The 18660-nt window shown below is 44.2% G+C and overlaps 1 protein-coding gene across 5 annotated transcripts in view; it reads left to right on the top strand.

Moving 5' to 3' along the window:
- Nucleotides 1-18660, top strand: part of LOC124177455 (transcription factor AP-2-epsilon) — a 205486-nt gene that overhangs the window by 132282 nt on the left and 54544 nt on the right. Inside the window, exon 1 of one of the 5 annotated variants that reach the window (XM_046559825.1) lies at nt 15563-16605. The exons of the other annotated variants lie outside the window; for them this stretch is intronic. Coding sequence (XP_046415781.1) covers nt 16582-16605 — 24 coding nt within the window. The 5' untranslated portion in view covers nt 15563-16581. Of the gene's footprint in view, nt 1-15562; nt 16606-18660 lie in introns of those variants that run through there. 5 annotated transcript variants of the gene reach the window in all.

Raw genomic sequence — 18660 nt, 5'->3', positions numbered from 1 at the left:
GCTTCGCCGTGGGTCCGCGGTAGGACCCAAAAGATACCTTGTTATTACGCAGGCACTTCACCTACACACCGACGTTATTATATCCAGCTGCGGTTCTGCCGGCGCATTTTCACCGTCAAAAAGCTCCGCCTCGAACTTTGGACGAACGTACCGATACCGTGCAGCCTTGTATGCGCATCGTCTGCGGTTATGCCGCTCATCTTGATCTCCGTCAGTGCGTAGGTATTATCGCACACCTTTCCTTGCCAATCGACGACGGACTCGGCCGAATAATTCGATACCAATAAGTAGAAAGTCCGCTGTACTCTCGTTGCGTTCATCAATCGCTACCACGTGTCGCATGTATTCGCACTCGTTCATTCATTCGGTGATCAGCCCGTGTGCAATCAGAGATTAATCCCCATTCGCTTGGAAATAAAACAATTTCCAATAATTTTCCAACGTGCTAGGCGAGTTTAAGCAACTTTTGGGTTCAATAGCAGAACGGGAAATTGCTAGAAATCAATGTAAATGAGCGAAAATCATCCGGAGGAATGAAAAATTATTGGAAATCAATGAGAATCACCCGATGAATTGGGAGTCAACGAGAGTTTACACGATAAGATAGAATTCAATAAAACTTGAACGAGTTCAAATCATTTGTCGTCTACCGCGACATTCGCAATGGCTTTCATCTTTTCCGTAGTGTGTAATTTTAAACGATCACTTGTTATTTCATCTTGTTCTTTAAGGTTCCCTTGATTTACAACTCGATTATCAACTGGCAAATTTACGACTCCGTTGAGTGAATATCGCCCGTCGCAGATATTGGTTCATTATTTTCGATATCATCTCGACGAGTAGTCTCGGCTCGACGGTTGTCATCCAGGACAATTTCCTCGTCCAGCGATGATTTTAACGGACAATTACCGGGGAACATTGAGCGACGTGTAAATCTCCTTGCGACCGCACATTACGTGCAACCAAAGTGCATGCAACGCGGCTGCACGGAGTTCATGCACTCCGTATGCAAGTGAGGCGTACGACCGAGTATGATGTATGACCGAGGGTTGTACTCGCATCCGAAGTTGTTATCTATTGCATCTGAATTTATGAGAAAGGTCTCTGTGCCTGCTATTCTTAAGGATAAATATCGAAGAGGAATATCGCGGCCTGCGAGCAAAAGTTCATGGTTGTTCAGCACTTAATCTTTCAAATCATAAAACCGTCGCTATTTTTATATCTCCTCATATCTTCCACCACCGCTTTTCTTTCGATAATTATCGTCTACCCTTTGGTTTCGACTCGCCGATCGCGCACGCGCGATGCAATTACAAATTCCGTACACATCTATAATGATAATAATAATACGAATATCAAGCTCATCACAGCGTCGTCGTCATTCGTCCTCCTCATGAGACAATGGCGATATTTGAAACCCGTGTAGGTATATCGATAATATTATACAAGCATTATACCGAGACTTTTTTCGTCTCTTTTTGCGGCGCTTTTTTTTTTTTTTTTGTAGTATATCTTTTTTACTCCATCATTGGCATGTTATCCCGTTGCTGGTAACCGTTAAAGATCATGCGCACCTCGATCAGCTTCTCACGAGAGACTGTAACGACCTGTGCAAGAGTCGGCTTGATAATCGTACGAGATGTGTATAAGAAAGAGGAAATAAGAAAAAGAAAGAGAAACGTTTTTCTTGCTATAAGGCGGGATAATTTGCTCGTCAGTTCTCGCGAATCTCCGGGCGATACTCGATGCAAGAAGACTTTTCATTATACATGTACCTACAACGCGTCGTGCGTCCGTCTCCGCACGTAATTCAGCAATAACGTTTAACCGTAAGTGTACAAAACACATTCGTACCAGCGAATAAACGACGTCCGTATACGTACAACGTAAATTTCGACCATTCTCGCTGTAATGCGGTGTATGTTACGCGATATAAATCGGTTGTAACTTGTCTCGAAACGAAAGAATTTTATTCATGTCTAATGGTTATTATACTAGCGTAAACGCTAGGCTTTGGATAATAAATTGGTATCTCTTGTGTACGTTACACAGAATAAGAGATATCTCCTCCGATCCTCCTAATATACAACCTCAAAGTTAAACCATATACGCGCCGCTGTAACACACGGGATATAATATCCCATGTTGCATGTTATACCTGTACCTACGTCTAATGTATTATTGATCATGTTACTTCGATACATCTCGCGCCACCACCACGTCTGTAATCACGTGTGTGTACCGTTAGTAATTAATTCATTGGCTTTATTGTGTCGGTACGCGTTGATCGTTCTCCGTTCTCCGTTCTCCGTTCACCGTTTCGCGGGGTTTTCGACTCGCGCCCCGCAAAGTTTACCCCCGACGTTTGCTTCGTCGGCCGCCGATGCACGCCGGCGGAATATTGCATAACGCCGGGATGCCGGGTTAACAAAACCCACAACGCCGGCCTTTCCCCCCCATCCCCCTACCACCACCGCCGCCCCTCTCGTCCCGTTTCCACACGTCTCCAGGGCTCCTCCAGCTTCTCTCCAATTCTTCGTGTGTGGACCGCGGCGGGCCGTTGATCAACCACACGCCGCGAGTCCCGTTACATCGAGACGTTCCGGCAAAGGCTCGACGCCCCTCGGGCCCCGGAGCGATCGGCGGTGGGCCCGAGTTTTTAAATTCAAAATTCTTCACTCGGACCCGCCTTTTTCCATCCGCCAAGGTGGACAAAATTTTCTCCCCAGGGATTCGATTCTCGCGGTTACGAGGAGGGCTGCCGCCCAGGAAACGAGAGGAGAGACAGCTGATATAGGGCCCCGTTATCGAGGAGAAAACTTCGTCTTGAATGACTGCGGTCCCGAAGGCTCAGTCCCGTATGTCTGCGTCGTAAAGCTGTCCGTCTCTCCCCGGCTTCTCTTTGTACTTTATTTTCCCTCCTCAGCTTCTTCGGCTTGCAGATATTCCGGCATGCGTAACCAGCGGCACCTTCGAGTTATCGAGCGGAGCCTGTTGTTCCGTATTTCGGAACATGCGATCTTTATTCGACGAATAACATCTCAACAACAATCCCAAGAGTTAACACCTTAACAATTCAGTGTACAATAATTATAGCGACTCTTCGAAACGATTTTAGGACTCGAAAAAGACCGATTTAAAAATTATTCGAATCCCGAAGCTGTCGCCAATTTCTTAAAATGTTGCGACAAATCTTTATGTTTTTCAATATTGTGCTGTAAAACAGTATATCCGTTACGTTTTGTTTTGAGAAATGATGACATTGTACTACTTGAACGATCTATAGCCAATTACTTTTTATATACAGTCAGGGACGCCTGTGACTTATTTTATTTTATTTTTCTTCTTCTTTGGTAGATATTGTACAATTATGTGAATTCCTGAAATTTTTCTTCACCAATTTGTCTGCACAGCAACGGCCAAATTTTTTCCTCCTCCACGCAGCGTGGTCCAAGCTTTAATTACTCGGTGGTAAAAAAAAAAAAAAATTACACGATACCATATTGACCCATTTACGAGCCAGCGACGTTTGCGAAGCTCGTAGACGAGCTTTAGCACTTTCACGGCGTACTTACAGCGACAAGTCGAGACGCCGTTGAAAATGCAACCGCAGACGCATCCCCAGGATGCGTGTACGTGTATATAGCTGCAACAATCAAGGGCGAAAGGTGCCGAGGAAAACGAACAAGTATACAGCAGTACGACTTGAAGCAAAAATCCGGAAGGAAAGATGAAACAACGAGGATCGTTGACCAGGAAATATTCTCCCCTACAGGTGTAAAACGACAAGGGTGCCGCGTTGCGTTACGTTGCGTTGCGTCGCATTGCGTTGGTTACCGTTGGGTGGTGCTCGATGTGCCCGGTGGACGGTCGGCTGGAATGTCGTTTAGCTACTTCCCGCTCCCACCATCCGCATCCTCTCCCCGTTTCTTCCCTTCGTCCCCCTCTATATATTCTCATCTCGCTCCCCCTCAGCGTCCCGACCAAACTTTATCCTCTTTCTCCCTCTTTCTCCCTCCTTGTGAAACTTATTCGATCTCAACGCATGCCTCCGCCTATATCTATACACTCGCGCCCCCCTTGCAGTTGCGATTTGCGCCGCAAGCCTCGCCAAAATTTATGTCCCTGAAATTTTGATACGTGAGGATTGATCGAAAAGTCTGTTATAATGAGATTTTGAACAGTAAATGAACCTTGGTTGGGGTAAACTGATATACTGACTCATATTCGTTTATTATAGAAACGCAGAATGAGGGGAAATTTGAGTTTTCGATTAGTCGTGATTTATAGAAACTTTTGCATATTGTTGTACACGCGAAAATTAAAGTCTTCGGTATTTATGGCGTTCATTGACGAGCTTTTTGTATTTCACGTCAGTTTAGACGTTCTTGCCGATCAATATTCGCGAGAAATTGCATCAAAATTCTGTAAAATTATTTGTCGACACTGCGACGGTCGTGTAAAATAACCAAAAGTGTAGATTTGACGACGAGAATCGAAATTGAAATCACCGAAATATATACACCAAAATATGCCTTCGGATTTACGAAGATTTTTTAAGTTTCTCGGCTGCGGCGAAAAGTGCGTTGGAGGGAATAATTAGCGGATGAGATTATAATTCGTGAAATTTCTGTCCCCCCAGATCAGAGATTGATTTAGAAATTGAGAGAGTAGCGAACGAATCGCGTGTGACCAACTATCGAGAACTAGTCTAAAATCGAGTTAATCAAGCTCTGACTTATTGAGGTGACGACGTGTAACTCCGATTGACAGGTTCCAGTCCGGCGGATTAGATCGATAAGGATCGGTGTCCCGCGTTTACCAAAGATTTCGATCTGCGCGTGAGGAACTCGGCCGATCGCCGAAGAGCCGGAGCGGCGATTTCTCAACGAAGGATCGGGGGGCCTGTGAGTCGATAAATTTTGACTCGCGTTCCGATATTACTAATTGCAAGTGGGAAACAGGCGCCGCGGATTGTCGCTCCGAATAGATATGTGCTAACGGCACGATTCGCAGACCTCCCGTTTGCGAAAAAGAGCAAAAGTGTTTCGCTCATCCCGAAGCAGCAGTCGTAGAATCGGCGGTGGAGCAGCGTGAGCACCGATATTCGAGCAACGAGATGAAGAAACAGGTTTTAAAAGTTGGCCACTTCACCGGCGACTCTGGCTGCAAGTTCAGTTTTTGCCATCCGCGATACACCCGATAGGTGCAGAATGTACGGAGTTACGGGCAAGCAAGCAGACGTTCAAATCGTTCCTCGATCCGATTCAGCTCGCCTGCCGATCATCCGCACTTCTTTTCCTCTCTTCCATTCTATTATTGTCATACTTTAGGTGCGCACATTTTATCCATCCTTCGCGCAACTTTCTCGCGGGGAGAAATCTCAATTATTTTTTAGCCCCGCATCTAATTGCCGCCATTTTTGTCGCGCCAATAGAAGCCGCGCATTCTCCTCTCCAGCCCTATCAGTCACTCGAGTCGCGGGCCGTCGTCATTGATCCACGTTTTTAACTTCCTACGTGAATCAAAGCCGATCTGCGAGGCGGTGCACGTGCATCGGACGTCCTTTTTATCTCTTACCGATAAAATATGTGTCAGACTCGGATGAAAGGAAGCTGCGCGATTCTGAGGATTCGTACTAGCGCCGGAGTTTGACGCACGAGAAAACTAGACCAGGGATTTAATTGCTTTTCATCTTGTTTTCTCCGTCTCGATGTTAACCGCGCCACGTGCGTCCGAGTCGATAACTGCCCTCAGGAATACGTTGAATGGTTATTTATTTATTCAACTTTTTTTCATATTTCTTTGCCTTCGCATCAACTAGAGAAAGGTGCATAGATCTTATGTGATTCGAACGGGCCGCCGGAGATAACGATCATCATCGCGTCATTCAAGCCTCTCCCGGTATTTTTTTCTATCCCTCTTTCGTTTCTTCTTCTTTTTCTTCTTCTCCTCCATCTTCAAACATTCGCGCGATCGTGTCTTGAATGTTTTACCGTCTAACACTGTCTTTACTATACTTTCGTGCCGTCTCTCAAATTACCCATTCAATCGATCACGCGTGCGTGGAAACGTACGTTGGTACAGTGACTCACGGGGCTGATTTTTACTCCGGTAATACGTCGCCGGCTCTCCTGATTCTCTTCCATTCCTTATAAAGTTCGAGAATATCTTGGCAATTTTTCCACCATAGACCGAATGACACTTGTAAAAGCGTGACTCACCGCGGAATCCATAATCATAAAAACTCACGTGGTAATTCGTGAGAGAGTTACGGCTTCGAATGTAAATTTTTATAACCGACAAACGGAAGTTTGAAGTAGAGAAATATAAAATATAATAAAATATAAAAGAAAAAAACGTGCCGCAGCTCGACACGCGAAGAAAATTATCTATTCCCGAACCGTCGGTTTTATTAATTGTAAAAATTATCCACCCGCCTGAAAGGTATGCGCGGCGCTTTGAGGAAGCATATATTTGAATTTCAAACTATGACTGGAATTCTTATTTCTTCCCGAATACTACGGCGCTGCCGACGAATTAACCTCTACGACGAATATTCAAATCGTTTGATACAGTGATATATGAAATCCCATCGATTCCCTATTATGCATATCTATTTATCGATTTGCTTATGCAAAAATTCATCGCCGCTGCGAGGCGAGTGTATCGGAATTATGATGAACCGTGTATAACGCGCGTAAATAATCCCGTATAATACCAAAGACGGTATAACGACTGGGTCTTTCTATTTTGAGTATTATTTTTTTTGTAGAAAAATAACGTATCGGCGTGATGAAAACTAATGACACTCGCATCGATGCATATTAATGACATAAATAATCAGCCTCACAGACAAGGAAAAGAATCTCGCTACTAAGGAATTTCCGCATGACGTAATTCCCGATGATCCTCCGAAACGTATATTAATCCAATCTATTCGTACGCGCAAGATCTATGAACGAGTGTCTGCAGCGGTGTCTTTGTAACACTCCTTCACAGCGTATCCAAAATTTCTGATGGGATCGAGGTTGCGTTAATTTTACGAAGAGTCGATTTCTCATTCGGTTAAAAAAACAAAAAAAAAAACAAAAAAACAATAAATAAAGAAAAATAAAGAAAAGAAAATTAAATGCAAAGTAGGAAAAATTCCCCGCGGCTATCTCGTCGAGTTTCAGGGCGTATTAACCCCGGGAGCGAGCATCGATAGCCGGCACCGGTGAACTGAATTCCTCAATAATTGCTCGCCGCCACGCCTCTCGCCCCCATATGTTAATAACAAAGCGACCCCGAAGGCGAAGGGGGTAAAGCCGGGAACCCGGGATTCCAGAAGCGGCGTCAAGCGGAAGCTGCGACTCCGGGCGTCGTCACGCGAGTCGACTCAACAGGTCGTACCTAACAGGTTTTTGACAGACGCCGGCGTCTTTTCAGCCCGGGCAACTAGCCGCAGGTCCGAGAGGTCGCCCCCCGCTCTTCGTCGTTCGCTTATTCCTTTTCGTCCTTATCCGCGACTTCTCGCTTTCGAGAATCAGCGGAGGTACCGTTTATCCGGGAATATTCACTTTTCAATCGTTAGAGAAACATCACCCTGTTTTACGATTGTTGCTTCAGTTTTTGAAATCCAATTAACGTCATAGATACGTAACGAAATACAGGCTGATACATCGGAACTGAAATATTGTCGAAGAACCAAAAACTGACGAGTGGTTCAAAACCAGTGGATACTTTTTCTAAAATATTTTGACTAACTTGAGAAACTCGGTGAGTTGGGTCTGCTTAGAGATCGCGGTAAAGCTTCGATTGATTAATCATTCCGAACGGGGGTATAAAATATTACTATACGAATCTTAATATAAACACAGATCACTCGAACGATTAGCATAAGATTATACACAGTGGTCAGTGGTTGATTCGTCTGGGGATAGGAATTGTATGATACTTTCACGGTGATAAGAAACAAATGAATAATGAAACCGATTATTAGTGATTGGTTAGTAAATTTTTATTTTCACCGCGCGGTAAGTAATTCCACGATGAAATTAGTTGGAATAAATCGAACCAATTCTCAAACACTCTCCGAAGATACTCCGCACTTAGTTTGTTTCACCTGATTTCTAAACGAGGTTTACACGCCAGGCTTGCGTGTAACGATCACCGCTGTCTCGGTGGATAATTACGATTGTGATTCATCGCGCCTACAGCTTGTAACCACTTCCGTTGAAATGACAAATCGACTTCTAGATTTTTGCTCGCTGTCCGCTCTGCTTGTACACTCGCGGGTCAAGCGAAACACGGCTCAGCGGAGCGGACGAACTACGGCTATTTTTAATACACCGCCGGTAATGCGAGAGGATAAATCTCACCTGTCCTGGCCGTATATTTGCATATCGAAATAATTTTCGTAAGAAATAGAACCACGGTGATATTTATTCGGTCCGATGTCGCCGTAACCCCCGGTCATCTGTTATTACACACACATATATACACCCGAAACTACACGCACGCACGCTGTTTCTCTGCCACGAATCGTCATCGAGTACTGATGCAGGTGACTTTTGGAAACACGAGTTTCGAACCGTCTCTCCGAAATAAAACGAGCGTCATTGACTTTCCAATTGATTTATCAACAAATTTGGACTATCAATTTTTCGAGACCTTTCTGCTTTAGCTAAAATCGATCCAAGCACGCGTCGTATTTAATAAAGCGAGCCAGTCAGAGGAAGAGGCGGTTAATCGGTAGCTCGAAAACTACAGCAGATTAATTTCAGGAGTTGATAATCCCTGAGGGAAACAGCCGCAAGCTGGCAAGTTTCACGGAAGCTGCCCGACGCTCCGCAACGCCCCCTTTAAATCTCAGGACGTAAGGAGCTTCCTCACCGTCGAGTTGCCAGACGGTAGCTCGCCTCTCGTTCGGAACGTATGCATGGGGCCCTTTGGATACCTCGTAGGTCGGGTTCGGTCGTGGCCTTAGGGGTCAACCGCGTTGGGCCCCGTCGGACATTTGTCATTCCGAAGATGACGCCGTTTCATTCAAGAACGATGCTCTCTAGATATCGTCCATTATACCGATTGTGAGATCGTCATTCGTACTGCCATAGATGCCACCTTGCGCCGATGTATCATGTTACGTATAAGAGCGTATAACATGCTGCACGTACGTACGTTTGACCCGTTGTGAACCGCGCTCTTGTGCCACGCGTCGTTTCGATATCGCGATTGGAACTCGTAATAATTCTCGACATTTTTCTACAAAATCTTCGAAAATTGTGTCATCTCGGAATAGCTGATGCAAACAAGTTCAGTTTTGGTTGGAAAGTGCCCGCGATAATCATTATCACGGGGGGAGAATTGTAAACCCATTTTACAGATATTGTAAATCGACGGTGCAACGTCATCTCTAGAAAACAATAAATTTTTATCGAAATTCGTTTATAAATTATCGTGCGCTTTGCGAAGCATCATTTCAGTTATGACCACGCGGACGATCCGTTGTTGGGCTTGTATGTTAATACTGACATTTTCGAACAAGGGATTTTAATGGCACGTAGTTTATATGCTTCACGGGGGACTCTATATCTTTGACGAAACACCATCGGCGGTTGTGTATATGACCGATTCAATGGGCGTGTGCCCATTTCGTGTATAGGAACTCACCGAGGACCGCGAGCTGGCTCCTCTTCAATTCTCTCGCCAGCGCTGAGTGATTTGCAAACGCAAGTTTCTCACGGCTGTAATATAATAACCCTGTCATAGGTTTAACATTGCGTATGCTTCGGACGTAGGAATACACAAGTGTTGTTATTATCCCGGCATGGGAAAGGAAGATAAAAATTGACGATATTGAATCGAAAATTAGATACAGCGCGCCAAAAATGATGCTTAGTTTATTTTTTCACCGCTTTTCTTCATATAGTTAGATCGAATGGGGTAAAGTAGACAGTCGAATAGCGATTATGAATACCGTGGAAGAGAAAAAAAGAAGAAAGAATTCGTGAAATTACGTTTCACCTTTCGCGGCGTTTGGTATACATATATGTGTATATGCGTAACGAGACGAAGTGAATCGAGTGTAATTAAGGTTGTATTAATTACGAGACAATCAAGAGACGATTGAGATCTCCGTTCGCCCTTCAGGCGGACCTCGGACGGGGTGATACATCGAATCACAAAACGGACCGCGAACGAATTAGAAACGAATGATTTATCCTCGTTGGTCACGAAACGGCCATCCGTCTTTATTCGTACCTACGTACAACGAAACTCCGTTAATTACTCATTAAGATTCGAGGCATCGATTGCTCTGACATCTCCAAATCGGACGTCTATCAGTGATTGGTAATGACTGGGCCGCACCGCTCCGCGGGCCAATCATCCAAGGCGTGGCATAATAGGTTTGATTTTCGTACCAGCGATTACCATTTTTGGCCGGCTATAACCCGTTACCAAATTCGATTTGAATATCGAATTAGCCGGCAGCACGCCGTCCGTTTCGCGTCAGGACTCCACCTGGCACGATCCCGCTCTCATCCTTCGATATCCTTCCGATTATCCCTCGCGCGAATTCCATCGCTAATTCATCCACAGTAGATATGTATTAGATAGACGCAAATTATCGCTTCGGATGATGATTCAATCCCAGCAATAACGCGCATAATGGACGCGAATCGCGGCTTACATGGTACGTAGAAAATTTGACAGTCATTCGAGCTCGACTTTCTAATCGTTCCAGTTTCGTCGGATCAAAATATAATATCGTTCCGCACACACGTGCAGTCTGCCTACCGCATTATAAGGTTCAGACACGCTTGCGCGTTTACTCCCGTTTGTATCTCGAGATACGCGAGGCATCCACATGCGTACAATGTAACTCCACGTTGCATCGCGCGGCATCCGGCTTTCCCATCGCCGTGTCTGAATTTTGAGTTATACCTTCATAACTTGAAACAACCAGCTAACGGACAGAAACTAAACGCTGCAGCCCGGTCGTATATCGATCCGCCCAAAGTTTCCTCACGAACATCAATCCAGCCAGATTATACAGTCGTTAGTGGTATTGGAAAAAAAAAAGTTAAATACCGGCCGTGTATCTTATCGATCTCCGTTCACCTTTCAATATCGAAAAATGACACGCGGACGTAATTATCCAAACGCCGTGTACTCGTACGTTTCAAAAGTGGCCCGCCAATCCGCGCAATTGGACATTTTTGCCGTTCGAATCGGTTGGTGTAAAGTTTTGAAGTATATGAGAATGTCTTGCGAAGAATCTCCTCGAAACGTCGCCTTTTGCGATTACGTGTCTGCCGATTGGTTCGATGAAGTGCAATCGTCGGGTGGATCAGGAATCCGACAAGTTGATGGCCGATCGTGTCGACTGCAATGTGGTGCACAAATGCCTGCGGGTTGACAAGTAGATTGAACCGATTTAGAGAGGCTGGGGGGGAAATCGCTTCGTTTATTTGGTCATCAGCAGCGCGGTGACGACGATTTGCTCCCGTTTCTAATCTCTTTCCCGGCAGTTGTCAGCCACTTAGAGCGAGCTTAGAACGCGTTGCAAAACCACACAGCGGACCAGGGACTCCGTTGTAGGCGTGGCCCTCGAGATTGGCGTAAAATATATTACGACCGCCCATGTATGTAAATGTGGATTTACACGAGCGAGTTGTACGCGCGTGTGTATACGTATGCATATTTATTTCCCGGCGTTAGAACCGCGCATTTGCATATTTCAACCGTTTTCAGTTTGCACGTGACTATAATGATTTTTGTCAGAAGTGAAAATGATGCACGAAGCTGCATAGGCGCGAGGGAGAGCGGAAGAATTAAGGTGCGTTTGCCCACCTGTGCTCACCCAGCTCTACGCGCTGCACGCCCGACTAATTTTATAATCCATTCGTTTTGTGGGCAAGCGACGTACGCCCAGCGCGAGCAGCTCGTCCGTTGTTCTTATATTTTATCCAAACACATATCCGGGGAGTTTTGTGTGCTCGTCTGTTAGCTTACATTAACGTTATTTAACACCGCGCAGCATCCTCGGTTTTCCCACGTACATTCACCGTGTATAAAAATTATGCGCGAGCCGTATTGTAATATCACTCGATGTTGGTTCGAATCGTTCGATCCCAAGGCGGCGGAGACACTGCGTGACGAACCGCGTGACGAGGTGTAAGCAAGGAGAGCCCGGAACGGCGTATAAACAAATCTGGGAATAAATTAAAGTAAAGACTTAAGTCTTCGATGTCGCCTTTCTTTCCTAACGATTTCTCGGCCGCGGAATCACAAATTTCTAAAATTTACACGTCAGCATATGCATTCACGCCCGCTCCATTAGCCCAACCGTCGCGGGTGCAACGCTGTATTCTTAATTATCATTTTCTAACACCTTTGCTTTTAGGACTTCTCGCTATTTGGACAATTTCGCGGAAAGAATTCTGGACGATCCTGGCCCGCAAAGCAAACGATACTTCGCACTTACTCTCTTCTTTTCGTTATTGTAATTACTCGATTGTAGAAAGTCTGCAGGAGAATCGGTGTCTCGGTGATTTATTGCAGTGCACACAAAAGTCAAAAACAACTCTCCTCGAATATAATTACAACCAGCTGAAGTCCATCTGCGAAAGATATCCAACGTTGATTGAAAAATACCCATTTTCAATGTATGCGTTACATGTGTGGTAATTCATCAATCCTGACCAAGTTCCAGCAGCGTCAAATCGCACGTGAAAGAAATTTTCGATAACTTCTCGCAGAACATTAACCAAATGTAAATTTTTTCGAAAAAGAAACTGCACAAGAGAAACGCTTTTTAATTCAGACCGACTTTTGTTCTTCCATAAAAATATTTGCTCGTGATCTCTGATGAATGATGATTCCCGAGAAATCAATTATACTTGAGCACCGCGTTACTACAGCGATTCGTTAAGTTCATCGCAAAATTATGCGGAATTATCGATCAACAGCGCGGTGCAACGTTAGCTGCGCTTTTAAAACGAGAAGCGCACTTGATTTCGCCATCGCCTGTGGCTGACTACACACTAGGCTTGTACTACTGAGGTCTTTGTCAATGCTTCGATTTGTCTCGCGTATCTAACTGCTCTGGTTATATTTCGGCAGTCAATGGGAGGTCATTCCTCTAGCTAACAATGAGCAAACGCGTCACGCGTATAGCGGTTGTAAATATACACTTGAACTGAATCGACACGTTAACAGTAGTATAAGCGTTGTTCAGTCAGCCCCGCAGCTCTTAGCCCGCGGTCCAGAATTACGAGTGAAACGATCAGCGCCTAATTTACATCGAATAAACACGCGTTGTATAATCTTACGTGTACTTCCGTACTCGGAATTCGTTTTCTGATCGATATTGAATTTCGGTATTTTCATCGTCGTTGGCCACAGAGTGCCGATAAGCAAAAGCTGTTGTTCATTGATCGGAAAGAAGGGAAAGAATCCGATAATTATCGTCTCCTCAAATCTGAATCCTTGTATTAGAAGTCTAACGTAAGATCGATGAGGAATTTTGATTCATGATGTGACGAATAGAAGCACGTCGAAGTGGACGGCGTGTGAAAAGAAACCGCGCGCTCTGATTAGATAAACATTCTATATCTATAAAATATAATAGTGGGTTCGCATTATCTATGCAAATAAAAATGTATTCGAATCAAATATCTTCTTTTTTTTTTACCTCTAGATGTATAATCTAACGGTTTCTTAAGATAAAATCGAAACGGATGTTTTTTTATTTTTATTTTTCCGAATAGCTACTCCAATTATGACGCTCGCCCCGCGTAACGGGATCCTCTCATCGCCACACGTGGGCATGTATTCGTATCACATCTAACAGGGCCTGGAAAAAAAAATCGATATTGCTTCTTTGACCTCCCAATCCGCAAGTCCGGTGAGCGTAGCCTGAGCTGAGATGAAAATGTTCGGTCAAGTTATGCGTTATTAAACCGCTGCAGCTATTTTCACATTGGAGAAAATTCTTCGATAAACTTTTTAGGAAAAAAATCACCGGGAAGCAGCTAAACGGAAAGGGGAATTTATTAGAAGAACAGTTCTGAAGCTACGGACTTTTGAACGGGAAAATCTGTTGAAATATTCTATCGTCGTTGGTATAAAGATTTATAAGGGTTTAATGCTACTCCACAAAAAGGTGGTCTCATATTCGACTACAATATTACTATAAACGAAGTACCGCGCATAAAACTTAGTCTATACTTAAATATATCGTGAAATAAGCTAATTGTAGTGAAGAATGGAAAAAGAATAGAGAGAATGAAGAGAAAGTAATAAAGTCCTGTTTTTTCACAAGTATATCTGTACAAGCTGGGTTTATGTAAATCAAGAAGTGCGTACTGCATGAGTCAGTGACACAATTGTAAAGAATTGTTGGAACTACAAGGCCTTCGAAGAATTGCAATCGAGTCGTCCTGGTCGGCGTTTCTGCCGGACCATGACCTGGTCGTCGTGCATATTATTGTCTAGAATCGAGATCATGGATTAATCGCAGAATGAAAATTCGAACTCAAGAACATAAGCGGTGTTCGTCCCTTAAAAGAAGAAAAAAAGAAAAAAAAAACAGATTCGTGCATTGCATATCTTCCTATAGATAAATCTGATATGGGAGGGAGGTGTTGTTGTGTGAATTTGTATGGAAGGAACAATGGAAAGATAATGGAACCCAAACAGTCGTAGAATAACAATTCATGCGAGTGTGAAAGTGTTTCATGGAACAATTAACGTGCGGTTTTACCAATTTCAACGAAAACTTCACCAGTTTGTGGGGCTGGGGTTCACATTGAAACGAAGTGACGAAAGCAACGTGAAATAGGTTGGATATACCGTTTTTGGCCACTTAAGTACATTTGCAGCCATACAACTGATTACACATATAAGTGAAAGTGAACAGGTTACAAATGGTACAAAAATTTCCGACGATTACAATTTGTGTAAAATTTGATTCCGCAACTATAACCGAGACGTACCTATCTACTAAACAGTTGTGTCAAATGTTTGTCGTTGTAGGACACATACAACTTGGACGACTATCCGGATAGTCGCACAGATTTACAGCAGTCAGAAACAATTTTGAAACGTCAGATAAGCGTGGGTGTAAAAAAACAGTGCAACTGCGGCGAATCTCAGAGATCGACTTTCGGCATCGGGAGCTTCCGCAGCTCCGAGCTGAATAGAATGTGAAGAAAAATACGAATCGACGATCCCGAAGATCGGAGGAGGAATCCCGCGTGTGCGTGTAGAGATTTGAACCCATATTCATCGGGGCATAGGATAAATACTTGCGAGCCCCCCTCCTTCTGCCCCCATCAGTTTCCTCCTCCCCCACCCCCGTTTGTCCGGAGGTTCGCGCGCCGACGGGGTATCGCGTGGCCGAAGGGGCGTCCCCTCGTCGTTGGAAGTGGCGACAAAGTCGGTGGTGGGGCTGGCGGCCACGTGGTGGAGAGTACCCTCGGGCAGGATTTCGGCCCGTTCGAGTTTACGCCGCATATACCGTACGAGAACGGCGCGCATCGGTGTTCTATAGTCAGTAGTAGTAGCTCCTAGCAAGAGCACCTGGCAACACGTCGCCGTCGTCGTCGTCGTCGTCGTCGTCGCCGTCGTCCTCCGTTTGTCGTTTTCCATCCGCCGACCGAGGTCGCGCTCGGTTCATTCGCAGTCGGGCGAAGAGAGACCACCCTGGAGCGATCAGCTGTTCGATCGGTTACGATCGCCGAAACCGGCCCTGCAGGGTAGAAGACGGAGGCACGCACACCTCGAGCCGCCGACGGTTCGGGGATCCGGAGGAACAAAAAGAGGAGGATAAAAGAAGAAGAAAAAAACACAAAAAAAGAACGACGAAAAGAGATAAACGATACGGCTCTGACCGTCGCCTGTCTTCCGCCTGAAACTGCGCTCCGTCTCTAGTCTTCCGGTTGCTTTATATCCGATGCATTTTTTATCGGCAAATTTTTTTTCTCTCTTTATATCATGATATCGCAACATTTCGCACGTGATTATTCTTCTAGTCGATCTTTTCGGGACTGAGACTGATTTGGAAGTCTACTACGGCCTGCGACGTACAGATGCTGAATACCTCCTCGTTTCCTCACGAGACAAAGCTTTCTTGTTGTCGCCAAAATATGCACGTTCAATTTTGCCAAGCTACGGCACTGACGTAATCGCCGAAAACGCAACGGATGACAGGAGTCGACAGCGATAATTGCAAGCTCGCGTTTGAGTGATCTACCAGGTGGAGGATTATCCGTAAACAAAAGCTCCTTCGAGGACGCTACTCGAACCCTTTTGAGTAGAAATATTCAGTCTTTTATGGTGCTTTCGGGTTTTAACCAAGCGATAGTAATCGTTAATTGAAGATTTTGTGATGTGCGTGTCTCCGAAGTGTGTTTGGTGAGAGTTTTTGTGACAAAGTTGGAGGGTGATCAGAGTGTCGTGTTCTTCGAGGAGGTGGCCAGAGAGGCCTCCTCGATTCAAACCGGCAAACTGGAGGTCCTTGGGGTATTTCCGCCGCGGTCAGAGGCGCCGATCGCCGACAAACTGGCCCTCTGTTACGCCCCTCATGTCGACATGACCACCGTCATCGAGGTTGAGGTACAAAACTATACACGAATCTTTCACAGAGTCATTTTATTTATTCCACTTCTCAGATAACACGAAACTCTTACATTCTGGCTTCGAGCTTCTGAAAATATTCATTATCTAGTCGTGATGCAATACAATCCGTCATCTCTGTAAGTGTAATTTGATCGTTCCTGTGACGACGAATACGATTATTTTGAGACTAAACTCCAAAGGTGGCCGTACAAAACCAGCTCGTGGGCTATTATTCGTGCTCGTTACGTTTCTCCGTGTGTTTCAATGTGATACTTAAATCGGTGAATATTCTGATGTGTAACTTCAATTCTGAATTATGTCAAACAGATGAATTATAACAAAGACATTCGATTCGTATGTGCTTTTTCGTATTGAAAATGAAGGAAAAATAGTATGAAACTTATTAAACCGCCAGACACCGAATACCCCATGGTCCGTTTTTCTACCGTAGGTATAGCTTACAGTTTCCCCCGTTTAGGATACTTGTCAGCGTGGAATTGACGCCGTGTAACCCACGGGGTAACCGAACCGCGCTCTGAACCTTGAATGGAGAATCGAGTTCCAAGAAAATGTTCAATATTCTATCGTCTTAGTGTAGGGCAGCGACAGTATCTGCGGCCTCTCCCTGTACGTGCAGCACCTTATACCTGTGCGCGATTGAAGAAGAAAATCGTAAATAGCTTAAGGAACTCGAAGCGGAGGCTGTCGTCTCTGTATCCATGCTATACAGGGACATTGTCGACCAAACAAACTTTAAGGCCTGTCTAATAAAATCGCTGATCTATTCGAAGGATTATATGCAGTATGTTGCGTTCTGAAAAGCTGTGGTCAAGTCAACGATGAAATCCTGACGAGGAAGTCGCTTTTATTTTCAGTTTTTTCTCGCAATTTTTCCTTGCGTAGGCGTATTTTATCATCTGTTAGAATTACGGATACGTACAGGACCAGTGGAGATTTACTGTCGGTTCTCTTTTTCACTGGATGATAATTTTTCAGATCTCAATTTTCGTACACTTTTTTCACGTAACGTATTTTATCAACTTGAGAGAGAAAATAACAAAGCAAAACTGGCTATTACGTATTTAGTGGAATTGGAAAAATATACAAGAATTCAAGGAAGTATCATACATCAGATTACAAGGCAATTTTTGATCGGAGTAGTTTATTACCTTGGTAATTCGATAGGTAGTATATTGAAAGCTTGAGTATAGATGAGAATCCTGCTATTAAGTGAAAATCGTTACTACAAACACCAGTACATTAGAACGAGACTATAGTTTCGGAACTTGGAATCTATCGAGGTATCTTACTTTCTCTGTATCTAACCGAACAATTTATTGCCGTTACGTATTTTAAAGGCAGGAGCGTCTATTCGTACAGGTGTAAAAATATTTGTAGAGAAAAAAAAGAAGGAGCTGATATCGGAGAAGAAAAAATACAGAACCTAGAAAAAACAGAAAAGAACGAAAAAGTTGGGTAATCCGCTCGCACCGTTCATCAGATTCATGTATCGTTACCTTCGGATAAACAGTGATTCGAGTCGTCGTTTACTTTCGGTTCAAGTGCTTTGTATATACATATAGGTTTACGTATACGTGAGTATATTCCGTGATTTCACAATAGCAAAAGTGCGTCCGTATATCTATAGCAGCGATTTCCAAACTTTCGAAACGGAAAATTTTGTCACGATGTAACCCGTAAGTCCACTAGTCGCCTTAACGCTGAAAACCACCCTGCTAATTGAACGACGCATTCCATAACAGCCAACAATCTAATCCTATTTCTCCAAGTATATACTCAACTGCATTCTGTAACTGGTGAAAATTTCACTGTTCATTCGGTGTCGCGAGCAGTGTGGTCACGTCAAAGGAAATGAAAAGTTTCAGAATGAATTTATGAAAGGTTGACGCAGGGAAAAAAAAAGAAAGAAAATCAGATAAGGAACTTGTGAAAAGAACCGTATCCATCTACGCCTGCAGAGTAAACAAATGTATTTTTCAAAATTTTTGACATTATTTCATATCGTCAACATATTTTTTTATGTCAGGCGCT

Source organism: Neodiprion fabricii, chromosome 3 (assembly GCF_021155785.1).
Source record: "Neodiprion fabricii isolate iyNeoFabr1 chromosome 3, iyNeoFabr1.1, whole genome shotgun sequence".
NCBI lineage: Eukaryota > Metazoa > Arthropoda > Insecta > Hymenoptera > Diprionidae > Neodiprion > Neodiprion fabricii.
The sequence above is the reverse complement of the archived record's forward strand: the minus strand, read 5'-3'. Positions and strand labels throughout refer to the sequence as shown.